The sequence below is a fragment of the Equus przewalskii genome, chromosome 13 (genome assembly GCF_037783145.1).
Source record: "Equus przewalskii isolate Varuska chromosome 13, EquPr2, whole genome shotgun sequence".
In the NCBI taxonomy this organism is placed as follows: domain Eukaryota; kingdom Metazoa; phylum Chordata; class Mammalia; order Perissodactyla; family Equidae; genus Equus; species Equus przewalskii.
The window spans coordinates 18,515,043-18,541,189 of NC_091843.1; the positions used below are offsets into that span (position 1 = coordinate 18,515,043).

The 26,147-nt window shown below is 51.8% G+C and overlaps 2 protein-coding genes across 3 annotated transcripts in view; one reads left to right on the forward strand and one right to left on the reverse strand.

The window, feature by feature from the left end:
• The window catches only part of CCNJL (cyclin J like), a 50,752-nt gene extending 37,733 nt beyond the window's left edge, over positions 1-13,019 (forward strand). For both annotated transcript variants that reach the window (XM_070569104.1, XM_070569103.1), the window contains exons 4-6: positions 6,911-7,213; positions 8,762-8,921; positions 10,884-13,019. In XM_070569104.1, the coding sequence (XP_070425205.1) occupies positions 6,911-7,213; positions 8,762-8,921; positions 10,884-11,307 (887 nt within the window). In that variant the 3' untranslated portion in view covers positions 11,308-13,019. The remainder of the gene's footprint in view (positions 1-6,910; positions 7,214-8,761; positions 8,922-10,883) is intronic.
• A 6,794-nt stretch (positions 13,020-19,813) lies between these two features.
• On the reverse strand, positions 19,814-25,732 carry FABP6 (fatty acid binding protein 6). The gene is made up of 4 exons (XM_008523363.2): positions 25,068-25,732; positions 23,544-23,719; positions 22,196-22,285; positions 19,814-19,951 (listed from the first exon to the last, which is right to left on the reverse strand). Exons 1-4 carry the CDS (start codon positions 25,132-25,134, stop codon positions 19,898-19,900), a joined length of 387 nt encoding a protein of 128 aa, XP_008521585.1. The 5' UTR covers positions 25,135-25,732; the 3' UTR covers positions 19,814-19,897.
• Positions 25,733-26,147: the final 415 nt, after the last annotated feature.

The following is a 26,147-nucleotide window of genomic DNA, read 5'->3' on the forward strand; positions in this document are numbered from 1 at the left end:
CCCAGAGGAAGGAGGCTGGAGCCACTCTGCTGTCCACTTTGGGTGTCCAGCACAGCCTGGCTGGTGGATCAGGTAGGGTTGGGGGAGCCTTTTCTTGGGCTTATTTCCACCCCTTTTCCAGAGCCTGTAAGAAAATGTCTTACAGCATCGGCTACTAACTCTAGTTATCTGTGCCCGACTAACAGGACTTTAGAAGAAAACCCAGGTCTTGGGGGGCTGGCCCCGTGGCCGAGTGGTTAAGTTCGCGCGCTCCGCTGCGGGCGGCCCAGTGTTTTGTTGGTTCGAATCCTGGGCGCGGACATGGCACTGCTCTTCAGGTCACGCTGAGGCAGTGTCCCACATGCCACAACTAGAAGGACCCACAACGAAGAATATACAACTATGTACTGGGGGGCTTTGGGGAGAAAAAGGAAAAAAATCAAATCAAAAAAAAAAAAATCAGGTCTAGGGTGCAAAGAATAAATACCGTGTTCAAGAAATGATACAGCAGCAGCTGCTACCGTGTCTGGAGCCTCCCCTGTGTGTGCAGTCACATGACCTGCGCCCCTTGGGCCCTCACCACCCACCCTTTGACACGTGGGTTTCCCAGTGATAGCCCAAAATCATACAAGTTATAACAGGGGGTTGGGGATGGGAGGCTGGCACCTGAGCCTGGACTTGAGGCCGTCGGGAGGGGCATTCTCACCTGTTTCCAACTGGCTTCACAGGATCCTGGGCCCTTGGGATCCTGGGTCCTCATTAACTATCCTCAGGACAAGCTGTAAATAAAGCTGTCAGGTTCCGCCCCTCCTGGTGGCCACTTCTCTCCCCTCTGAGGAAGGAAGCATCTGAGACAGAAAGAATTAGCATCAGAAAGGTCTCCATTCAGCCTGGCCTTGCCTGGGAACTATTGGACCATGCTTCCTCCTCTGGAAAAGCCTTTTCACTAGAGCTTCCTCTGTCTTCTTGGGTCCCCACCACCTCTACTGTCCAGCACGTCCCACAGTCGCCCGGGATGATGTCAGGCCCCACCCGGAGAGCCAGGCAAGGCCGGGAAGCCACTGGGGCTGCTCTTCATCCCTCTCACCTGCCTCCCTCCCTTCCCATTGTCGTCAGCACCCTACAGAGTAGGCCGGGGGCGGGGGCGGGGGGGGGGCGGGGGCGGCGCTGCTCAGGTCTGTGAGGCAGCCACGGAGTCTCAATTCCTGATCAGATTTTGTTTCTCACTCTCAGATGAAAAGCAGGGGAGAGAATACTTTAAAAGAGGAGAGTAGTCCTTTCATGGGAGGGAGTAAGCTGTGCCTGTTTTCAAAGAAAGGGCATTTCTTTAGCAAAGAAGAGTAGCAGCTGTTGCTTTAAAACCTGGTTCTCTTTAGAAGGAAACTTTGGCCTCTTCTCTGAGCCTCCAGCTCCTGAACGGGCAGCAGGTCGCCCAGCATGAGGCTGTGAACCAGCATCGAGGACTGTTGGGGGGATTAACTGGGAACCGTGGTAAAGCAGCTGGCCAGGGGAGAGAGCCGCGCCGGGCCTGGGCGTCAGAAATGGGGCAATGCTGACTTTGTATAGAATCCTGTTCTGTGCTATTTACCTTTCTGTTTAAGAGTTTTTCTAAAGGTAGTGTAAAGGTTGGTGATTATTGGAGCTGGAACATGCATTCGTGGCGGTTCATTGTAATCTTTTCTATTTTTTTCTTTTGGTATATTTAAAAATTTCCAAAATAAAGTGAGTTAGTTTTTTTTAAGCAATTAAAAGTATTGCTTCTCTTGGCCCTAATTCAGAAAAGTCAGGAATCCTTTTTGGTCTGCTTAAGGCTTGATTGCCGGGACAGTAGGTGGGAGAAGACAAGCCAGTCTGTAGAGTAGTCTGTTCATAGAGACAGAGAGTGGAATGGTGGTTACCAGGGGCTGGGGGCGGGGCAAGAGGGAGTCGTTTAATGGGTGTAGAGTTTCATTTTGCAAGATGAAAGAGTTCTGGAGATTGATTGCATAACAATGTGAATGTACTTAATGCCATTGAACTGTACAGTGAAAAATAGTTAAAATGGGGCCTGGCACTGTGGCCAAATGGTTAGAGTTCCCCGCTGTCCACATCTGTGGCCTGAGGTCACAGGTTTGGATCCCGGGCACAGACCTACTCCACCACCAACCATGCTGTGGAAGTGTCCCACGTACAAAAAAAATAGAGGAAGATTGGCACAGATGTTAGCTCAGGGCTAATCTTCCTCAAGCAAAAAAAAAAAAGGAAGACTGGCAACGGATGTTATCTCAGGGCGAATCTTCCTCAGTAAAAAAAAAAAAAAAGGTTAAAATGATAAAATTTATGTTATGTGCATTTTACCACAATTTAAAAAAAAAGGAAAAGCCAGTTTGTGAGTGTCCCTCCTGAGGCTTGCTAGATCGGCAGGATCTTGCCACTGTGGCCTAGTCCTGGGGTTAAGAGTTTAGACCTCTTAGCTGGACTCCTTGTCATCAGTCCACTGACTGTCACCCGCCAGGAATCGCCCAGGCGCTCTATGCAGCAGCCCCTGGGAGTGTGGGAGGAATCAGTCACAGGTGTGCAGAGGGTCCTAAAAGGTGTCACTGTGAACATCCAAGAAGAAATATGTGGATGGAATGATAGAACTGTTAACAGTTCTTTTTCAACCCCAATGTAATAATATATTCAGGAAAGGACCATCTGTGGATGCCAAACCATTGAGTTAAAGGTTGGGAAACAGGATATTCAGAGTGTCAGGGTGTCACCTCACAGATTACGTATTAATTTCACAGGAAAATGGTACCCTTAAAATGGAGAGATCTAATGTCACCCCCTTCACCGAGCGATCAAACATAGCATCGTGTTGCTGGGACAAACTGACGTTACATACGTAACTCCTCAGGGGTCCGGTGAGAAGGACAGGGCACCACTCTGCAGTTCTCTTGCCCAAAGTGTCAGATCCCGAGGAAGCACTCAGCAGTCCAGAAGATGGGGCATTTACAAGACAGCTGGCCCAGATTCATCCGGAGTCGGTGTCATGAAAACAAAGAAAGAACGGGACTAAGGGACCTGACAGACACCATGTGTGAGCCTGGTTGGATGTAGATCCAAAAACACAAAGGTTATCAAAGGCATTCTGGGGGCTTTTGGAGGAAAGTCAAATGTGGCCTGAATATTAGAAGATGGTGCTGCATCAATGCCGATGTTCTTAGGATTGCTAATAGCCTTATGATAATGTAGGAAAATAACCCCAAGAATGGATGAGCAAGTGTCCAGGGGTGGGATGTCACCCTCTAAGTGAGTTAGAAATGGTCCAGTAAAACCAGTTTTTATACCCTCACACACGCACGTGCACACACACAGAGCTAATGTGGCTCGGTGTCAGCAGTTGGTGAATCTGGGTGAAGGGTCATCTGTGTTCATTGTTCTGTTGTTTTCTCTGTTCTGTTGATTTGAAAATTTTCCAAATAAAAAGTATATCAAAGGAGTCAAAGAGAGTCTGTGGCTCTTGTCCGACTTGGAAAGACATGGACTTCTGTCCCCCGCCCGTCCCAGGGGACCTGCCTGAAGCCTTCCAGGCATCTGTTGTCTGCACCCTTTGTCGATAAGGAGCAAGCAGCTGAGTGGCAGTGTTGGTGGCTTGTTGGTGGCGGTGCTGGGGACAAAGGTCTGGCCCCACTCACAATCATGGGAGGAGGGGCAGAAACGCCTGCTGGGCACGTGCGACACCAGGAAACTCCTAAAATGTTTTCTGGTTGTGAAATGTATTGTGCTGGGGAATAGTCGCTAAGCTGGGATCTCCGGCCAGCAATTAAAAGCAGGGTCTTTGAGGTCGCTTGTGGGTGTGGAGCTGATCTCACAGGAGCTTTTCCTCTGAGCCTCTGGGGCCGGAACAGAACCTCCCTGGGAGGATCCAGTGAGTGACCGGCACAAAGCCCAGGGCCCAGCCCAGCATGAGGCTCCGTGTGTTTCTGTGTACCGGGCGCTTCTTAGGCACTTTCCATTCTGCATGGCTATTTCATCTGCACAGGGGACATATTCCTAGAGAGGAAACAAATGGCCTGTGGAGTCTAGTGCCGTTAGGTCCAGAGCCAACTCGCTGAGGATTCAGACCCAGCTCTGCCAGCCTCTGGCCTGCAGTGTGCTGGGTCCCCAAGAAGCGCAGTGTGGGGAACAGAGGGAGCAGGTGACTTCAGATTCCTCTGTCATCCATGTCTCCTTCCATTTGAGGGTCGTCCTCTTGGGCCTGGTGGCTGAGCTCTGAAAGGTTTGCGAAGCACCATGGTCGGGGGGGACACTAATCTGAGCACATCTGCCACTCGGAATAGATTGCTGGCTGCTGGCGATCCTGTGGAAGGTCTTATCCGCCACCCCTAGCACAGTGCACGTTTCTGCCGGGCCGGGACCTTCACCTGGCCACCTTCTGGGCCAGGGAAGAAGAGAGCTTGTATCTGTTGAGTGCCTGGGAACCGCGCTGGCCCAGGTCAGCACAAGGTTCAGGGAAACCTTGACAATTTTGCAAAAAAATATTTTTTCTTTCTTTTTAAATAGCACAAAATAATACTCATTGGAGAAAAATGAGGGAATACAGGGAATCAGGGATCATCAGGTAACAGTTGAAATGGCCCAGAATTCCACTATCCAGAGAGCACCATTCGTTCTCTCCACGAATGTTCTTTGAGCACCTACTATGTGCCAGGGACTGTGCTGGGACCTGGGGGCACAGCAGCAAATGGGTCAGAGATGGTTCCGGTCCTCATGGGGCTGAGACCCATTAATAACCTATGAAAGGTCAGGTGCTGGCCATTAATATTAATACTTGATATTAAATAAGTAATGGGAGTCCAAGTGCTTTGATGACATCCAGTGGCCTCTGAACTGAGCTCTGGAGGATGCACGGTAAGGTGAGTGAGGGGTCCAGCACCCCCAGCTGGAGGAGGGGTCAGACTTCCATGGGGCAGGATCCTGTGCTTGGGGACATGGGATGAGGGGTCATGAGGCTGCGGAGGCTGGTAAGGCCTGGTCAGCCAGGCCCCACCCCAGGATTTCCATGTACGAGAGGGTCTTCCCCCTGGGGCAGCCTGGACCTTGCCTTTACCTGCCTGAGTTGCCCAAGCACGTGAGTCAAAGGAAGCTGTGTGCCTTGGAGGCGGTGCCATGCCAGGCTGAGCTCGGATAAATGGGGCTCAGGAAGGAGATAGAGCCTCCGGGTGCCATGAGCTGCTTAGGAACCCATTGTCTCTGGTCCTCACCGTGTTGTACGTTTCCACCCACTCCGCTCCTGCCCATCAAGACCGGAGCTTCACGGCACGCTGTTTGCCCCCTTAGTGGACTGTTGCCTGGCTCACTGAGGAGGAGGAGACACCAGCTTCCTGGAGTTGGTGTTTCCTTTCTCAGTGACGTCTTCTGAGGCCTTCCTGAGGAATGTGTTGCATCTGCAGTAGGGCTGCCTGTCGGGGTTACTTCTTTCTCTCTCCTAAAAAGCATGAGTCTCATGAGAACTGGGTCAGAGGCACTCGCGGTTGTGCACAGGTGTGTGGACGCTCTGTGGGCTGCTCCTTTGATCGGCACAGACGTGTGCCTGGAGCTCAGCCCGGCTGCTCCCTGCCTCTGCTGACGCTCGCTCAGCAGCTGCTGTGCATGCTGGGAGGCTGGGCTTTGAGGCCACGGGTGAGCAGACTCAGGCCAGGCCTCCGGGCTGAGCATCTGATGTGGGGGTCGGGCAGTACATGGGCACTGTGGTCACGGAGGCCTTCCCAGGGGCGGTGACTTTGAAGGTGAAGGACAAGGCTGAGTGAGTGAAGAGGGGATGGGGAAGACAGACAGAGGGGCTGCATAGACGAGGCTTGTAGGCAAGGAGGGCACGGTGCCTTCAGAGAACCGCAGTGACGGAGGCCACAGCCAGGTGTGCGTGGTTTCCCCAGAGTGAGGCATGGTGAGGCTGGAAGGGCCCAGCAGCCCCACCTGCAGAACCCCCCTCCCCCCTGACCCCTTTCCCCTTGGAGCCACGACCGCGATGACTGCCAGGGCTTGCTGTGTAGATACCTTGGTCCCCTGGACCCATGCGTGGGATAACCCAAGGCTTGTGTTTTATTTTTGTTTGTTTGCATCTAGTTCCGTGTAGTTTTATTTCATGCAGTTTATTTCCAGGACCTTCCAGTATCTATTCGTTGTTCCTTCAGTACTTTCTGAGCTCTGTGACATTTGTGGGGTTTCACGTCTTTTTGCCACTGTTCATTGATATGCATGTATTCCAGCTTTCTATTCCTGCAAAAGGAACGCCCCAAAACTTGATGATTTAAAACAGCAATGATGTGGGTGGCGTGATGGTTCCTCTCCTGATTTCCCTGGGGCTCATTCACACAATTGCTGGAGGATCAGCTGGGTCGGAAGGTCCAGGATGGCCTCATTCACACGTCTGAGAGTTGGTGCTCCTGTTGTCTGGACACCTTGGTTCTCGTCCTTGTGGCCTCGTCGCCTCCACTAGGCTGGACTGACTTCCCTCCGTGGAGGTCTCAGCATGGCACTCCAAGGGCGGAGGCGGAAGTTGCAAAGCCTCACCTTGGAAGTCACGTAATGTCATTTTCCCCCCAGTTTTATTGAGGTATAATCGACATAACATTGTATTAGTTTAGGGTATACAACATAATGATTCGATATATGTATATAGTGAGATGATCACCACAGTGATTTGTTGTCCATCATCTCACATAGTTACAGGGTTTTTTCTTGTAACAAGAACTTTGAAGATCTACTCTCTTAGCAACCTTCAAATATGCAATACAGTATTATTAACTGTAGTCACCATGCTGTACATTACATCTCCAGGACTAATTTATCTTATAACTAAAAGTTTATACCTTTTGATCCCTTCACCCATTTCCCCCACCTCCCACCGCGCTCTTCCTGGATGCGGTCAAGTGCTGTCTTCCAGTAACCTCTGCTTCTCCCACAGGTAAGTTCGAGGATCGGGAAGACCATGTACCCAAGCTGGAGCAGATAAACAGCACGAGGATCCTGAGCAGCCAGAGCTTCACCCTCACCAAGAAGGAGCTACTGAGCACGGAGCTGCTGCTCCTGGAGGCCTTTGGCTGGAACCTCTGCCTGCCGACGCCCGCCCACTTCCTGGACTACTACCTCTCGGCCTCCGTCAGCCAGAAGGACCACCACTGCCACAGTTGGCCCACCGCCTGCGCCCGCAAGACCAAAGAGTGCCTCAAGGAGTACGCTCACTACTTCCTAGAGGTCACCCTGCAAGGTGGGGCCCGATGTCAGGAGCTGTCACCCTTCCCCACCCACATGGGCCAGGATCAGGTGGCACGATGGCATGTCCATAGGAAGTCCGTACTGACAGGGGCCCATCCACCCAAGTCACCAAGTCACTCCCACTTTGCAAGGAAAAAGCAAAGAAGGAGTGAGGATTCCCCCAATACGTAGAAGAGAAATAACAACTTATATGCAGGCAGCTGGTACCCTACAGACTTACGATCATCTGGTAATTTTTCTTAGGGTAACCTGGAACATTGCAAATGATCTGAATAGCACAGGTGCACAGGTAGGTTGTTCCTGAAGAGCTGTCATCATACAGATGAGGTGGGGGTGGGGATTATGTTTACGTCTGCCTTAGCAATAAAGTTACCCTGTTTGGGGACTTTTATTTGAATCTCACTCTTCCCAATGTCTTAAAATCTAGGTATTAGATAAAATACTGGGTCAGAAATACTGTTGAGAGAACCACTCGATTAGCCACCGCAAAGCGAAAATGGTCATGAGTAACAGTGTTAATAATTGCGATATAAAGCATTAACTGAGCGCTTACTGTGTACCAGGCACCTTATTTTAGTGCTTTGTGTACATTATCTCATTTGAACCTCATGACGACTCCACGTGACAGTCCTTTCTGTTGTTCTCATTTTACAAATCAGCTTCTTCAATTGATGCTCAAAAGGTGAAGACTTACCCAAGGTCATGGCTACGATTTGAACATGAGGACACTCACTCTGTCTGTGCCTGTAACCATAATACCACCCTGCCTGATTGATTCATGCTTTAACAGGCCAACACTGAAGTCATCAAAAATTATAAACAATTGAAGATGGCATGATAACGCACTGACAACCAAGTGTCATTCGCGAAAACTGGGGGAATTTCAAGTTGGCCTTTGCATATAAGTAATACCAGCTCTGTGTGTTGCCAGATAGCTCAGCAGGACATTAAGATGTCTCAGATCATTTCTCAATGTGGACATGTACCAAAACATCACATTGTATGCCTTAAATATATACAAATTTTACTTTTCAATCATCCGTCAATAGGGCTGGAGGGGAAAAAAAGATTCCTCAGTAAACCTAAGTCAAGAGCCAATTTTAGTTTGAATATCAAACTCTTATAGCCATTCATTCACTCAACAGATTTTTATTGAGTGCCTACTGTGGGCCAGGCTTCATTACCCTTAGTAAGTAGCCCTCAGTCACACCCCAAAACAGAAGTCTTTGAAATGGTACGTCGTTCACCCCTAACAGCCAGAGAAAGGACAAATGATTGGCGGTTCTGCGTGCAGCCCCCGGGAAGCTATGGACAATATTTTAAAGACCACTTGCTCTAGGCTGCCATCACAAATCCCAGACTGCAAGCCATGGCGTTTAAGATTCAAGAATGGAACTTCACGCTGTTCCAATTTTTCATCATATGTGTGTGGCAGCAGTGGACAGCCTTGCACCTAGTCATCTGTCTGGCACTTCTCAGGGGGACCTCACCCCCAGGGTGATGCTTTGTGATACTGACTCCCTCTGTGATTCCGTTCCAGATCATATTTTCTACAAATTCCAGCCTTCGCTGGTCGCTGCAGCCTGCGTGGGGGCCGCTAGGATCTGCCTTCAGCTTTCTCCCTACTGGACCAGAGACCTGCAGAGGATCTCAGATTACTCCCTGGAGCATCTCAGCACCTGCATCGAAATCCTGCTGGTGTAAGTTCCCGTTGGGATCCTTCCATGTTTCCAAAAGACCCAGGTTCCACCTGCTCTGCAGGCCCACCTCTAACGATTGCCTGAAGTCTGAGGCTTGTGGTGGTTACCCCAGCTGGTGTCTCACTTTAAGTGGGCCGTGTTGACTCCTAATAGAATTGGGATTTGAGGAGCCAGGCCCATGGCCGAGCGGTTAAGTTCACGTGCTCTGCTTTGGCGGCCCAGAGTTTCGCTGGTTCGGATCCTGGGCACGGACATGGCACCACTCGTCAGCCCATGCTGAGGCGACATCCCACATGCCACAACTAGAAAGACCCACAACTAAAAAATACACAGCTTTGTACTGGGGGGATTTGGGGAGAAAAAGCAGGAAGAAAAAAAAAGAATTGGGATTTGGGGAGTTGGTCCTTCCTATTTTGGGTAGCTTTGGGTTTGCAATTTTTAGGTCAAAGAGTGAGGGAGAAGAGCAGCTCTGTGCACATCCTTCTAAATGTCCGGGTTCTTTGAGTCCCAGTGTAATCTCTTGGAAGGAACTCTCATTACAGGCTGATTTTCTCAGACATGGCCACAAAGTTGACCTCTTAGCCAGTAAGCCTAAAATGGCTTACCCTAAGAGACCACAGCCTGCTTGCAAGGGTCCCTGGGAATCTTGGGGAGGAGATGTTCAGTGTATCAGAGAGGATGTTTAAAGGCATCATAGACCCAACACCATGAAACTGATAGCAAGGCGAAAGTAGTGACCACACGGAGGAGAGAGGACTGAAAAGTCATACCTGGTGACACCCAACAGGTGGCAGCATTTCCTGGATGCTGGTCCCTCTGGCTGCGTGGGGGGGATTGAGGCAGCGTGGTCACAGCAAAAGCCCACGGGACCCTGAAGAGCTTTCTCTCGGCCTCTGATGTGGGAGCTTTGCCCATGCTGCCCATGTCTCATTCCTCTAAAATGTTTACAGTCTGTACCTTTCAGAAGGTACCAGAGCCAGAGAACGTGATCTGGTCTGAGTGAGGATGGGCGCCCTGGGTAGCTGGCACCAGCCCTGGCTCTTCACCATGCTTGTCACTGCTCTGGGATAGCCCCCTTCTCAGAGCTGCTGCAGCCTCCTTTTGCTCTTTTCTCTCATCAATTTGTTTTCCCAAAATCTCTATGGGGAACCTCTTTATGAGATGATAAAACACCTGTTCCGGGGCTGGCCCCGTGGCTGAGTGGTTAAGTTTGCGCACTCTGCTGCAGGCAGCCCAGTGTTTCGTTGGTTCGAATCCTGGGTGCGGACATGGCACTGCTCATCAAACCACACTGAGGCAGTGTCCCACATGCCACAACTAGAAAGACCGACAATGAAGAACATACAGCTATGTACTGGGGGCTTTGGGGAGAAAAAGGAAAAAATAAAAATCTTTAAAAAAAAAACACCTGTTCCATCCCCCATTTCAGATGGAAAAACTTAAGATCTGCTAGCTCAGGAGCAACCTAGCTGGGGATGGAGCCACCAGAAGGGCCTGGAAGGCAGAGGTTGTGCTCACCTGAGCAGCGGGAGCTCTGCCTTCTCAGTACCGGGCGCTGTGCCAGGCGTGGGGATGCAGTGATGTGCAAAAGCAGATGGGGTCCTCCCTCTCAGAGCCTGCACTCAGCACGAGGGGCCAGGTAGTATCCCGGAAGTTACTGTCTGGGGTGTTGACTGCTGAGATGGGACAGTGCAGAGGCTGCGGAGAAAGCTGGGCTGGTCTTAAGGAGTCAGCAGAGGTTTTTTTGTAGGAAGGAGATTCCAGCTGAGATCTGAGGCCTGAGTTTAGTCAAAGAACAGCTGAGGCGAGGCTGTAGGCAGTGAGCACAGGGTGGGCAAAGCCAGGCAGTAAGAACACACAGATCTCCTCGGATCGCACTTAGCAAGGCAGGTGGAGGTGCACTCAGGAGTCTGGTGTTGTGGTCTTTGACCTCCAGGTCTCACCCAGGTCCTTTCCTTCCAGAGCTTATGATAATGTCCTCAAGGACGCCGTTGCGGTCAAGAGCCAGGCCTTGGCCATGGTGCCCGGCACACCCCCAGCCTCCACTCAAGTGCTGTTCCAGCCGCCCGCCTACCCTGCCCTCGGCCAGCCGACACCGCCCACCCTGGTGCAGTTCCAGACCCCCGTGCAGGACCTGTGCCTGGCCTATCGGGACTCCCTGCAGGCCCACCGTGCGGGGAGCCTGCTCTCGGGAGGCACTGGCTCATCCCTCCATGCCCCGTACCCTCCCCTCCAGCCCCTGGATGTGTGCCCCGTGCCCCTCCCCGCGTCCCTCAGCATGCAGATGGCCCTCGCAGCCGAGCCCAGGCACTGCCTCACCGCCACCTACGGAAACAGCTTCTTCAGCGGGAGCCACGCGTTCCCCACAGGCTGCTTTGACAGATAGGGCCCCTTTGGGCCACACAGGGAGGCCTTGGAGACCCAGGCAGAGGAAGAGGACACTGACGAGGAGAGCTCAGCAGAGCGAGGCGACTGGGAGGCTGTCCCCACAGAGCCTGGTCGCCCTTGAATGGAGAGGTCCGTGCTCCTTTTAAATAAAACTGACCCAGAGCAAAACAGTGAATGACATAACTCACCCAAGAGCATTCCTCTGGAGGACGTCTTCCGCATGTGGCCGGGATGCACGGGGATGGCTCGGTGGCCGTCCCCTGGAGCAGGGCCCAGTGAATCATGAAAGCCTGGCTAAGAGGCCAGGAGACTGGGAATGGGGTGCAGACCACCAGTCCATGAGCATGTCTGCTTTTTAGTATCAAAGACTCCTTTTTTCTTTGCCGACGGCAGCTACACCACTAGAAAGAAGGGGCAGCCTGCTGTGTTCTCAGGACCCTGGTCAATGCTATATTGGGTGCTTTTCTTTTCCTGGCCCCACACAGGGGTCCCTGTGTGTGTTGACGCCTGACCGGCTGCCTTCCAAGGCACAGGGTGGGGCGGCTGTCTTGCCTTTGTTGTCGAACCTAAACCTTCTTGGGCCTTTTAGATATTTCACATGCTGCTGCTTCCCCGAAGTGACCTAGCTTTCTGTTCCGTAAAATATCTTGTTTACATACTGCATCAGGGATTTTGTGATACTTGAAAATTCCTTAGGAGAAAAGCAATGTTAATCGCCACACTGCCTGTCCCGCACAAGGCCTGGAGGTTGGAACCCAGCTTGTAGCTGACCCGTGGGTGACAACAGAGCTCCCTTTTCAAAAGCGTATGGTTGGGGAGAACCACTTTCTAGGCTCTCAGTTCCAGGAAATTCCACGTCGTCTTGGATGCTGTGTTCACTTGTAGAACTTTGATAACCACCCAGAGGAAGAAGGTTGTTGAAATGTAGACAGAGGTTTGAAACCAGCCCCCGACGCACACACATGCTTATGTATGTGGGCTTAAGCCCAGCCTCAGCTTCGAGTCTGGCTGAGAGCAGAGGATAATAATGTGGAATGTGTGCTTAATGCCACTGGATCTGGGGCGTGGGGGTGTACAAAGGAAATGACACCACCACCGACGACAGGCCAGTGACTGGATGGAAGGCCAGTATTTGGGTGTCTGCAACGAGAGGGCTCTCAGGAAGACCCTTGTAACCATGTGCAATATGTTTTTATTTTGACTGGCAGCTGGTGCTCAGCGTGTTTTTTGTTTGGTCCAGGGTCTGGGGACACATTATTCACTCATCACAACTGGGAGGTGCCAAGAACCATGGAAGCATTTTTTTTGGTTTGTTTTTTAAGAACCCACGTTGGTTTTCTTGACTTGTTGGCCAGTCCAGGAGACCGTGGCAGGGGGACTGCCCCAAAGTGGCTGCAGCCTGCTGAGTCGGATCCGAAGGTGGTGTTCAGGGCAGGGTAAGCCTCAGTGTGGAAGCGGAATGAGAAGAGAGACTGGACGTGGAGACGGTGCTGCCACTTTGCCACACTAGCGTAGGAAACTGCACGTTCGTTTGTTGTTTTTCTCTTTTGCCTTTGCCAACCTCCTTTTATTTATGTGCGACTGGTTTGGATTCCAAGTTATTGTGTCTGTCTTTTTGGGGGCTGGGGGCTTGTGAGGGGCCCCCCAGTAGAGCCTCACAGCCAGCCGGCCCCCAGGAAAAGATGCCCTGCAATAAACACGTCACCTGCTCCTGGTCTCTCAGTTCTCTTCCTGGCCGGTTCTTAGCCCGCCCCCTGGCCCCCGCCCCCTTTCGCATCAGCTCCCTTGGGAGTGTCTGCTCCTCCTGAGAGGTTGTGGGGGCGGGTGACAGCAAGGCTGGCTCCTGTGGAGCTGGGTCCTTTGATTTGGGTTGGAACTGGGGCTCCCTGGGGACACAGGCAGCAGGTAAGTTAAGGCTTGACATCCCAGCTGGACCACTGTATCAGTCAGGCTTCTCTAGAGAAAGAGAACCTGTTACATATAGAACGAGAGAGATTTATTTTAAGGAATTGGCTCAGCATTGCGAATGCCTGGGTTAAGGTCGGGGTCAGGGTTCCGCTTCCTCATGCCCTCTGGGTTCAGAGTCCGGCTCTCCAGAGCCATCACTTCTCTCCTCTGAGTGCTCTTCTCCCTTGAGCCTTTATATCAGTGATGCTCAGCAGGGCTCATTTTTGTCTGCCAGGGGACACTTGGCAGTGTCTGCAGACATTTGTGGTTGTCACCATTGGGAGATGGGTATGGCTGGTACTGAGTGGGTGGAGGCCAGGAATGCTGCTCAGTATCCTGCAGTACGCAGGACGGCCCCCACAATAAAGAGTGATCTGGCCCCAAATGACAGCAGTGCCAAGGTTGAGAAACCTCAACTCACCTGTCACCTCCTAGAGAGGTCTCTGTGCTAGCCCTGGTCACTCTCATTATCCCTTTTATTTTCTTCATAGCTGTTAACCATCTGAAATGATCTCAATTTGTTTACTGGATTTGAGGGCTGTGCCCTAAGCTTCCTCCCCCAACAGGATATATAGAATGTCGTCATCACCTGGTGCTGGTGGCACTAAGGATAGCAGCTGGCCTGTGTTGAGCATCTACTGTGTGTGATGTACAAACTAAGGAATTTGTTCGTATTATTCCAGTCATCCTGGTAACCTGCAAGGTAGGAACTATTACTAGCTGTGTTTTACAGATCAGAGAACGGGGGCATGGAGAAGTGGTTTACCTGAAGACAGCAGTGGTGAAAGAAGGAGCCACAGTTCGAACCCAAGCAGGCTGAGTGCCTGCCGCCCTGTGCTATCTCCATCAAGGGTTTCAGGTGAAAGGCTCTGTGACTGTCCCAGCTGGCTGTCCCGCTCACCTGGTGGGGAGGACATGACATCAATGGATTTAGGTTCATAAAAGCAAAGAGTTGCCTGGAGTTCATGCTCTGGATTTGCGGAGTGTCAGGCGTTCTCAGAGCATGCTGGCCGGCAGACAGATACAGAAACACAGCTCCTGGCACATCTGCCATGGACTAATGTGATTTATGGTCCATCTGTCTGCTCACATTCGGCTCTGATCTTGGAGGGGTCCCCCCAGCCCCACTGGTGAAGGCAAAGATCTGGGACCAGGCTTGAGGCTTCCTTGGAGCATGTCCCGGAGGGACGCTGCCTCTGGCTGGCTCTGGCAATCCCTGGCACCAAGCGTCTGGGAAAGAATCGTACCTGCCCTCATAGACCTCATTCTCTGTTCCTCAGGGAAGACCTTTGTGACTTGAATTTCAGCAGAAAGGCCATAGCATTTGGCAGGAGTCTCAAGTCTAAGTGCCCACCAGGACCAGGCAGGTAACATGGTGAGTGAGTCTAGCTTGGTGACTGAGACAGCGTGACATCGTAGGGACTGTGTTGAAGCCAGTGTCCCCCTAGAGGGTATGGCTTCTACTCAGCTCTGGCCAATTAATACTTTTCAGGTATTTGCTCTGGGTTAGCGAACTGTCAGATGTCCAGAGAAACTGGAAACCTGCACCTTCTAGGAGATGTACTAATTTTTCATTTAATTTAGAAATTATATTTTAAAAGATTTTTAACGCGATTGAAGACCAGTAAGATACATTGTAAGTTAGAGTGGTTCTTGGGCTGGAAGCTCGGAACTTCTCGTATGTAGACAAGAACATTGAGCCTGAGAGGGGGAAGTCTGAGTTTGTCTGCTCTCAACTGAATGACCTTGAGAAAAGCAACCTCTTCACTCTGAACCTGTCTCATTTGTAAGCAGGAAGTCCATCTGCCTTCGCTTCAGGTCGATGGTAGGAAAGCACAGAGTGCTTGGTATCGTTACTGAGCAGTGCGTTCTATGAGGGTGTTGTATGTAGTGGGCCCTCCCTTCTGTGGGGGCCCAGGGAGCCTCTGAGCTTCACCTGCCTCCAGCCCAGCTGCAGCCTTAGAAGAGGATGTCCTTGAGTGGTCAGGCTTCTGCAGGGCCAGCTTGGACCAGGGTTTCAGGCCCTGCCCCTGCCTGAGACACGACAGGCAGGATAGACAGGGAGTCAGGCTTTCTGCTGCTCCCTGGGTCTGGGCAGGTCATTTCTCTTTTCTGGATGTCAGTTTTTTTATCTGCAAAATGCGAGGGTTGGGGGGCCAGACCCGTGGCCGAGTAGTTAAGTTCATGTTCTCCACTTCAGTGGCCCAGGGTTTCACCAGTTCGCATCCTAGGCACGGACCTGGCACCGTTCATCAGGCCATGCGGAGGCAGCATCCCACATAGCACAACCAGAAGGACCCACAACTAAAATATACTACCATGTACTGGAGGGCTTTGGGAAGAAGAAGGAAAAATTTTTTTTAAGTTTAAAAAAAAATGTGACGGTTGGGACTGGAATAATCTCCCAGGTCATGCCTGGCGGGGAGCACTTCACAGTGACAGCTCCCTGATCTTCAGACCTAAGGAATATGGTTCAGCAGGTCCGGGGGGCGCCCGGGCTATCCTTCTAACAGGACCCCCAGGTCATGCTGTGCACAGCTGGTTTGGGACACTTCTCCCTGCTTTAAGAGCTCTGACCCTGTGTGTGCCCATTCTCACCAGCTGAACCACCAGGAAGGGCCCTTAATAGCTGTTTAGTGAGACTGACTATGTGCCACGCCCTGTATTTCACACTTTCCTCGTGCTCTCTTAGCCCCGCTACTCTTTTGTCCTCAGAAACAACACTGTGAGCTAGTAGTAGTATCACTATCTTCCAGATGAGGATACTGAGGTTCAGGGAGGCTCAGGGTCTCACTGTGGGCAAGTGGTAGACTGGGTTTCACACTTAGATATGCTTGACTGAGGAGTAGTGTGGCCTCCACGTTGTCACCCATAGATCTCTCATACACACCAGCACCAAGGCCCAATCTCTCAGGATTTCTCTGCCCACCGTCTTCCCTCTGCTCCCCCAATTTACTCTCTCATCTTGGTGTCCACAGGGTGGCAGGTGGGTGGTGGAGCGCCACCTAGTGATGGTCTGTAAAGATGCTTTGGGATGCTCTTGTTTCACCAGATAAGCTTGGCAGGAGGGAGGCGGTTTCCCTGGCAGAAGGGGGGAGAGATGATTCCCGAAGATCAGGGTGAAGGCCGTGAAGGGCCCGGGGTAAAGGGCGCCCGACTGGGGTCTGTGGTGTGGCCAGTCACTACAGCGTCTTGAGCAGCACAGCAAAATGATGAAGCTCCTCTAACTTTTTGGAAGCCATGAGAGTGGATTTTTATCCTTTACCCTTGCAACTCCCCTGGTTCCCAGGAAGGAAAGGTCTTATTAGCCCATTTTACATGTGGGTAAGGTGAGACTGAGAATCCAGCACCTGCCCACGGCCTTACAGCTTCCCGGAGGAGGAACCCCTAACCCTTCGTCACACTGGTTGATAACAGTGGTGGCGATTGGCGATGGTGGTGGTGATGGTGGGCGTGATGGCGGTAGCTAACATCTAGTGAGTCTGTAGCATGACGCCTCTATTAGGTAAGGGAAGTTGTTATCCCCATTCACAGGGGAGGAAACTGAGACTCAGAAAAGTGGCTGAACTTACCCCAAGTCACAGCTTCTAGTTGGTAAGAGAGGGATTCGAACCCTAGCAATGTGACTCCAGAGTTGAATCTCTGAACCACTGTCCCTTCTCCTGGCCAAGGAAGCCTCCTTGCCATTTGCCAGCAAAATGGACACTTTTCTCTAGTTCACCTTAGTCCCTTTACCCTCATAAGCTGAACTGAGAAACTGAAGCTTCCATCAGCCCAAGAGGCCCAACCCCACATTACTCTCAGAGACTCATTCACTGCTGTGTGACCTTGAATGAATTTCTTCCTCTCTCTGAGCCGCGGTTTCCATATCTCTGAAATACAGAGTTTAAAGTGCTGAGCTGCAAGGTCCTGCTATTCCATGAGTCTGAGAATCCGTTACAACACTGGCTTAAGAATTTCTCCCCTGCCGGTGATTTGAATTTGTCCTTGAATCAGTTACCAAAGTAAGAATTTCTCTCTCTCCTCTCCCCTTCCCCACTCTCTTTCTTTCTCAATTTTCAGCCTAATTATGGTTAACTCTGTTATTTAGAGACTTATTATCCAAGCTCATTATGAGTAATTATTCAGTCTGGAGGGGAAACAGCAACACTGCTAGTTTAATTTAATGCTTACCTAGTTCACTTAATTAGCAATAAGTCTTGGCCCAAAGATGGGATTCGTGGGGTCCTGGCTTGGTGGGAGGCGGGGCAGGGGTGTGGGGGTAGGGAGGGCAGTGAGTGCTGTTCTTGGAAAGATAAACAAGCTTCAGGGCAGAATGTGGGAGGAGGCGAAGAGCGAGCTGCCAGTGAGCTGGGCCCTGCTGTCTGTCTTGTCTCTCCCGGTCGGCTGAGGCTGGCCCCCAAAGGGAAGGCCATGGATTACATGGGCTAGAAGGGTCTTACGTCAGGTCGCACTTATTAAGCGCCTGCTGTGTGCCAAACCCCATGCAAGGCATTGAGTCAACCTTATTTCTTATGTCCCGTGTGCCGGACTTGTATATTCAAGGTAATTTAGATACTTCAACTTCCAGTCTGTGTTCCTCTCTTTTCGGCAGGCCTACAGGTGTGATTAGTCAAAGAGAATGTCCCCCTTCTGACGCGACTGTCTCTTACATCTCTCTCCCCTCTTCACGAAGGGGGGCCTCAGGGTCAGGGCTCTGCACAGGCAACAGAACCTAGCTAGAAGTCAACATCTTTCAGCTTTGATTTTTTTAGTAGTTTTCATCTATTTGTGGCAAAGGATGTTAGCTTTCCATGTGTAGAAGTGATGATGGGCTGGGCCAGCCGGGTGGCACAACAGTTAAGTTTGCACGTTCTGCTTCGGCAGCCCAGGGTTTGCTGGTTCAGATCCCGGGTGCGGACGTGGCACCGCTTGGCAAGCCGTGCTGTGGTAGGCATCCCACATATAAAGTAGAGGAAGATGGGCACGGATGTCAGCTCAGGGCCAGTCTTCCTCAGCAAAAAGAGGAGTAATGGCAGCAGATGTTAGCTCAGGGCTAATCTTCCTCAAAAAAAAAAGAAGTGATGTAAAGTTTGCATTGTAGTAAAAATAAGTGAATTTAAAATAAAAATTTTAAAAGTTTCTTTTTTTGCTTTTTTTTTTAAAGATTTTATTTTTCCTTTTTCTCCCCAAAGCCCCCCGATACATAGTTGTATATTTTTAGTTGTAGGTCCTTCTGCCTGTGGCACGTGGGTTGCCACCTCAGCATGGTTTGATGAGTGGCGCCATGTCCTCGCCCAGGGTCCAAACCTCTGAAACCCTGGGCCGCCAAAGCGGAGCGCGTGAACTTAACCACTTGGCCACAGGGCCGTCCCCCTTAAGTAAGTAAATTTCAAAATAAGTGCATTTAGGGGCTGGCCCCGTGGCCGAGTGGTTAAGTTCGCGCGCTCCGCTGCAGGCGGCCCAGTGTTTCATTAGTTCGAATCCTGGGCGCGGACATGGCACTGCTCATCAGACCACGCTGAGGCAGCGTCCCACATGCCACAACTAGAAGAACCCACAATGAAGAATACACAACTATGTACCGGGGGGCTTTGAGGAGAAAAAGGAAAAAATTTAAAAAATCTTAAAAAAAAAAAAAAAAAAGTGCATTTAAAATAAAAACAGTTATACAGAGAAGTATAGGGTCAAAAGAAGTCAAGGTGGTATCCAGATGGGGAACACTCCCAGGAGAGAGATTCGGGGCTCTGGGTTGGGGGTTATGTAGCCAGGAGCCAGCAGGCCACCGCCTCTACCCCATGCCCCGGAGAGATGCAGTAATCAGGCAGGGACATCTGCTAAATCCAAATGCCGCCTCCCTTGGAAGCCTTCCAGACTCAGGGCTCCCAGCACCTACCAGGGCATCAGGGCAACCCTTCTGACCACCTTCCCCAGCCCACTGCAGCCTCTCGAAGTTTCTCCCAGGCCCCCCTGTCCAGACCATGACATTCCTGTCTGTTCTGTTCCTCCTGTCACTCCCATTGCCCCTTTGCCCCCTCATAGACTCATTTCTCCTCAGTTCCTTATTGGTCCTCCTGGCCCCTCTTTATACCAGTAGGTAAACTGAGGCCCAAAGGAACGACTCCACAGCAAATTAAGAGCAGAGCCACGGCTAGGCTGAAACAGCTTCCCTGGCGAAGCCCTGGGGCCTGCATCCCAGTGTCCTCACAGCCAGAAGAGCCACACCTGCCCCCACCCACGAATTCTGATGTATTTGTCCTCCTGGCCCATGTGAGAGTCAATGTGTCACCCCTCCCAGGTGACATTTGTCTCTTGAAAGGATTGTCTAACCACAGAGTGGTGGGTGGCAGGTGGGCGGGTGCTCCACAGAGGCGTGCCACCATGCTGCTGGAGCACCACCTCAGGCTTCTTCGAGGTCAGGTGGACTCGGTCCACGTTCAAGTCTTCCTCTGCCGTGACAAAGATCCCACAGGGACCTCAAGGCCACAGTTTGGCCCGTGTAGCCATCCTCAGGGGTTTCCCGCCCCCAGCCAGCCAGAAACTGGCCCCAGACACCAGAAAACAAAACCAAAGACAAAGAAGTTCTGGGGCGAGCAGAACGTCTGTTCTGATCCCAGCTTTATTGGTGGCTCTGCAGCCCCCTTGGAGCCCCGCCTGCTTGCTCAGGCCAGCCTCTTGCTCACGCGCTCGTAGGTCACGCCCCTGACCGTGGATGTCTGAAAGAAGCAGCCAGAACAGAGGAAGTCAGTACCGGGGCCCCAGGTGACCATGGGCACCGCTGGAGGAAGAGTGGCCTCCGGTCCCAGCCCTGAGGAGAAGCGAGTCAGCTGCACCACTTCTCTGGGCCTCAGTTTCCCCTTTTATTACGTGAGTCACTGTGCGGTCTCAGTGTGGCAAAAGTGCTAAACAGATGTTGAGGGTGATGTGGCTCTTCGCATGATAAGCTTCCAGCTCCTGTTCATTTCCCTTCACCTATGCCAGGCACTTCCCTTGAATTATCCCATTTGACCCTCCCAACAACACTCCAGGGTTGTACCCATTGTACAGATGAGAAAACTAAAGTCTAGAGAAGTCAAGTGACCCTTCTGAGGTCGAGAGGCCACACTCAACCACGCCACCGTACAGCGTTCATGGGCACCTGTGCTCGGTGAGCGGAAGATGGTCCCTGCCCTCCGGAAGTGTAAGGTTCTGTGGGAGAGGCAGGCAAGAGCATGCTGTTCAGTGAAGGCCCACTGTGTGCAGTGCCCTGGGCTCAAGGCTATCAGGACACGCTGTCGTGAGATGGACAGGCGTTGTCAGTTGGTCCTGATACCCAGCGAAGGAAAGCAGCATTCTCACGGGAAGGGGGTGGGTTGCAGAGGGGGTTTTATGGAAGCGGGTTTGTCAAAGGGCAGTGGTGTGAGGTGATGTGTGATTTGCCTGTGGGATGAATGGAAGTTGGAGTGGGGTGGGGGGAAGCTGAAAGCAGCAGGGATGCTGGGCTCAGTCCAGAGGAGAGGTGCTGAAACACGGCAGGGGAGCTGCTGGTGAACTGGAGGCCAGAGGAGGGACGCCCACCAAATGTACTCCCTGTTGGCAGAAGGAAGGTGGTGGCCAGGATGACTCTGAGCCTCTAGAGATGGGAGATTTGGAACCCAGACGGTGCACGTGCATTTGTATGCGTGCATTCCTATGCCCTTGTGCATGCATGCATCGGTGTGTGCATGCATACGTGTGTGTGTGACAACCCTGGACTCTGGGCACTGCTCACACGACACAGGCTCCCTGCTCAGGACCCTCTAGGTATCAAGAAACAGGTTCATTCCATTTGGGAAGATCAGTTCTCTTGTCGGGCACAAACCTGCTTCGGTTCTCCTGCCTGTCCTCGCTGCACACCTCGCAGGCTGGGGAGCCTGCCTCTGGGAGTCAGAACCCACTGCTGACTTCATGTAAAAACATGTCCAAAACTTTCGTCAGAATCTCCAAGAGCTCAATTTCCATCAGAAAAAAGTATAGTCACTTTTGTCCTTTTTGTATATTTTTTTAAAACATACATCTATTTATTTCTAGATTTTTAAAAAAATTAAAATGAAGGGAGGAAGAACAGGCAGAGAGCCTAGTCTAGAAATCAACTGATGGGATCTGCCTCCACCATGAACTAGCTGTGTGACCATGGGAAAGTTACTTGCTGTCTCTGAGCCTCTATGGCTTCTCTGTAAAATGGGAATAATAGGAGTGCACTGAGCCTGTTGGGCCGTGTGCTCCGTTCCTCTAGACTGGGCTTGAGATGAGGAAAAGGAGGAAACAAGAGAGAAATGGATAGAGAGCAAGAGAAGAGAAGGAGAAGATGAGGAGGTGGCAAACCCTGCCTCCCTCATTTCCCTTCTCCAGAACCTTAGGGAGAGTAGACTGGACCCCAGGGGGCTCTGGCCTGGTATATGTGTTGGCCTTGCCAGCATTTTAAAAAAATGTTTAGAGGGCCGGCTCAGTGTTGCAGTGGTTAAGTGCACACAATCTGCTTCGGCGGCCCGGGGTTCGCCTTTTCGGATCCCAGGTGCGGACATTTAATAGTCTGGAGATTTCACATAGAAGTGCAAATTTCCAGCTTCTCTTGAAAAATTAGGAGATTTAGCAGGAAGAATCCGCAGTCCCTTGTAGAAGTGGAGTGGGGTGGCAGCTGCCCTTGCAGGGCCCACCCGGACCCTCCATTTACACTCTGGGAAGAGTCCGTAAAAGCTCTGGCTAATCAGTGAGGCTTCCTGTGCCTTGGTCTCCTCGCCTGTTAAATGGAGGTTAAAACTCCTAACTGACAGGGTTATTGTGAAGAGCCAATGAGATGACATGCCCCAGTGCTCAGCATGGAGCCTGGCGCATGGGAGGTGCTCACAGAGCCAGCTGCCCAGAGGCCCACCTCTCAGGGACCAGGGCTGGGGCCAGAAAAGTGTCTGATCCATCGTCCCAGGAGCCAGCAGGACACTCACCTCCACCAGCTTGTCCCCCACAATCTCCGAGGAAAAGTGAAAGTTGGGGGAGTCCACCGTCAGCTTCCCACCCTCCATCTGCACGGTGGCCTGGAAGAGAAGCGAGACCCAGCCTGAGTTGGCAGAGGCCCCCGAACCCAGGCCAGCCCCTCAGGGAGGAAGGGCCGGCCACAGCCCCAGCAATCCCCCTCTGGCAGTCACTTGGCCTTATAGACAGACAGTTACATACTGTTTATCCAGAGAGAGAACTTGCGCGAGTCGCTCAGCCTCGCTGTGCCTCAGTTTCCTCTTCTCTGAAATGGGGGTAGGACCTGTACCTACTTCACAGAGTGACTGTGAGGATGAAATGATTTAATGTGATGTGTGTAAAGTGCTCAGAACAATGCCTGGCACATGCTGAGCGCCCCTCGTTAACTACGGAGTTGGTTGTGATCATCATCATCAGGGTGACAATGCTGTCGTCCAAGGACGTCGATTGCGGCATTGTTTGTAAGAGTTAACAACCTAAATATCCAGCCTAGATTCCCCACCCGTAGATAGCCTAACTGTCCGCCAGTGAGGGAGTGTTAAATAAACGACAGCGTTTCCATACAATAGGATACTGTGCAGCCATTAAAAAGAATACGGCAAATCACTGTGTGCTGGCCCAGAAACACAGCTTGAGAGATTGTTAACGTTAAAATACCCAAGTGACAGAATATGAACATTATGACTAATTCTCTGCCTTGGTGGCCTGAGGAGCAAAGTACTGATGGCCATAGTTGGGGCTGGAGGGGACCCAGAATGGGTGGAAGACCTGAGAGACCAGTCTGGATAGGATGACGACAAACAGTTACCTTTTACTTCTTTGCTACCCAAGATTGCAATTTCAAACCCGGATGGGTCTGATTCTGGGATTATTCATCTCTAGGCTACGCTGGGAAGCAGCATAAAAAGTGATTCTGCTCTCTGAAGCCAGACTGGCTGGGTGTGAAGCCGTGCCCCTATTGTGTGACCGGGCAACCTCTCCCGATGGCTCAGCCCGACTCCCTATCTGTAAGATGGGATAGTAATTGTAGTGACCTCGTGGGATGAACCACGTGAATGTGTGTGAGGTGCTCAGCAAGTGTCTGGGATGGATTAAGTGCTCAGCAAATGTTAACAATTTTTACTGTCGTTGGAGTGTCCATTATTGATGGTAGCACTAAAAACCAGGAGTGGTTAAATCACCAAGTAACTCAAGCTCCTAATGCTGGAGGCTAGACTGGAGAAAGAAGGCTGCGCTGTGGAGCAGCCCCAGGGGATGTGTTTGAGGAGAAGTTAGCCAGAAACCTGGGGAAGGAGGGAGGGGCGGCCAGCGGCCTCTCACCTTGAACTTCTTGCCCCCCACAGTCTCCATGTCACACTCCTTGCCGATGGTGAACTTGTTGGTGATGGAGTGGCCCCCGGGGTAGTGCTGGGACCAGGTGAAGTTCTGCCCGTCCTGCTGCACCTCCGAGATGATCTTGAAGTTTCGGCCCTTTTCGATAGTCTCGCTGGGGATCCCTGGGCCCGGGAACAAGCAGAGTGGCCGTGTCGGAGCGGCTCACAACCTGTGACTTTGGGGAGGAACCTTTCTCCCCTGCGGCAGGCTAGCACGATAATGAGGGGCACCAATCCCAGACCTACCACAAGCCATGTGGCTTGGGCAGGTCACCGCCTCTCGGAGCCTCAGTGTTTCCATCCACACAATGGAGCTAATAAGGCCCATTTCACAGGGCTGTTGCAAGGATTAAAGTGATTGTGTCTTGTAAAGCCTCTGGCATATAATTGACAATAAATAATAGCTGCTCTTCTGGTAGGACTGTAACATAAATATAACAGAAATCTGCCAAGCTCACAGAGTTCTAGAATGAATGGGACCATCAAGACAGTCTCCTAACGCTCTGATTCCACAGTTCGGAAATGAAGACCCAGAACGGGAATGGGGCTTCCAGCATCTGGATGGGGGCTCCAGGCAGAACTGGGTCTCGAACTGAGTCTGGCTCACTTCCAGTTCCACACTAGAGTGTCGCAGGTGAAGCCAAGTCCCGGCTCCTTCAGGGCCACCCCCAATCACTGACTCAGAGGGGCTCTTTCCTCCCCAAGGCTCCAGAGCACGTGGACTGTGCTCTCAGGGCCTTCCTGGCCACTAGGGGGTAGGGCACAGGTAGGTCCCGTGGCACTGTCCTCTGAAGCTTGACAGTGGCACTGCCTCAGACTGAGACAGCGCACCAGGATTGCTGCAGGATTAAGTCCATGGCCCCATTGGTTCCTCACAACCAGTGTTGCAAATCGAGCAGTGAGAGGAGTAGGATCTTTGATCTCTGCCCACAGTGCCTAGCACGGTAAGAGGCCCTTGTTTGGTGAATGACTGAGTGAATGAGTGACTTGTCAAACCTGGTCTCTATATTGACCCTTTGGTCACCACTCCCCAGGCAGGTTGTGGTGACAGCACTCATCATCTCCTCATAGGGTCCTGGGTTCTAATGACCTCTGCCACTGATTTACAAGTCTTGCTGAGACACCCTTTCAGTAACATTGGGTTGGCCCTTGCATACAGCAGGGGTTCAATAAATGTTTGAATGAATAAACCAATCAAGTCTCTGCTTCACCAATTACTAGCTGCGTTACCTTGGACTAGTAACTCAACTTCTCTGGGCCTCAGTTTTCCACCAGAAAGTGGAGATAGTAATATTCCCTAACTGCTTTAAAGTATTATGGTTCTTATTAGTCCCAGAGCCTGGAACAAAGTAGTTGCTCAACAAATGCGGGAGTGAATGAATGAATAAGCGAAGTCCAAGAGTTTGGGTTGCTGGCCCCGAGCTGGCTGGGACAGAGCAGCCAGGGAAGGTATATTCAGGAGCTCACTCACCAATGTGCTTCATGAACTCATCGTAGTTCTTCTCACTCTCGATCTCGTACTTGCCGGTGAAGGCCATGCTGCCGGGAGAGCTGGAGGCCAGAGAGCAGGCGGGGGCAGGAGAAAGCTCGTGCTGCTGAGCCCTCTAGTGCCCCAGCTTATAAATGCCTCCGGATGCCGAGCTCAGCCCCCAGGTCAGCCCACTTCTCCCCTGAAGAGGAAGCACTTGCCGTTTTATGATGTGGGCAGGACCGAGCCCTGAGGTTATTCACCCTGGGGAAGGGCTGGCTGTGAGCCCATCGTGCTCCCAGGGCTGGAGCTGCCACCGGGTTTGAGGTGTCATCCACCTCTGCCCATCCCTCCCTGTGTGCTCTCCTCATCCGTCATTGACTCGTTCAGCCCCTCATTCATCGACCAAAGTGCATCGAGCACCTGGCACTGCGGATGCACTGAGTGAGACACACGCCCTTCCCAAAAGAGCTTCCTGTGAGTCCAGAGACCAACACACTGCTGCGAGAACTCTCCTGCAAGCAGGATGTGCTGCGTCCTGAGAGAGAGGCAGATGTGCGGCCCGGGGCATGGGGAAGAGCCATGGTGTCCAGCTGGGGGCTGGTGCATCCTTGCATGGAGATGGCGTTTGATGCAGGTCTTGAGGGAACAAGAGGATTTGGATGTTTAGAGACACAGTAGGGTTGGAGGAGGCTGAGCCTGTAAGGAGACAGCATTCTCAGATGAGGGAACAGCGTGATGAAGGTGGGAGGGCCACAATGGAAGGAAACAATGTTTGGCTGCAGCAAAGAGCACTTGAAGGAGAACAGACACAAGGAGGGTGCAGATAATGCGAGCGGAGTGGAGCAGCAGCCCACGGCCCCAGGGAGCCCACTTAAAGGAGGAGGTGCCAGCATGCATTGAAGACCCACTGTGCGCCAGGCACGGGCTAGGAGCTTAATGAATTGTACTTTGTTGGAACTTCACTGCGGGGAGGGCTGGGAGTTCAGACCCTTGATTCCAGCCCCTATTCTGTCGTCTGGCGCCAATCCACACGCAGGACCCTCTCCTCAGCATCACTCCTGCCCTACCTGTCTTGTGGGA

Coding starts and splice junctions, on each gene's coding strand:
- FABP6 (XM_008523363.2), bottom strand. CDS start 25,134: ATGGCCTTCACCGGCAAGTACGAGATCGAGAGTGAGAAGAACTACGAT. Junction 22,286..23,543: donor TGGGGGGCAAGAAGTTCAAG/GTGAGAGGCCGC, acceptor CTTCTCTTCCAG/GCCACCGTGCAGATGGAGGG. Junction 19,952..22,195: donor TGGGGGACAAGCTGGTGGAG/GTGAGTGTCCTG, acceptor TGCTTCTTTCAG/ACATCCACGGTCAGGGGCGT.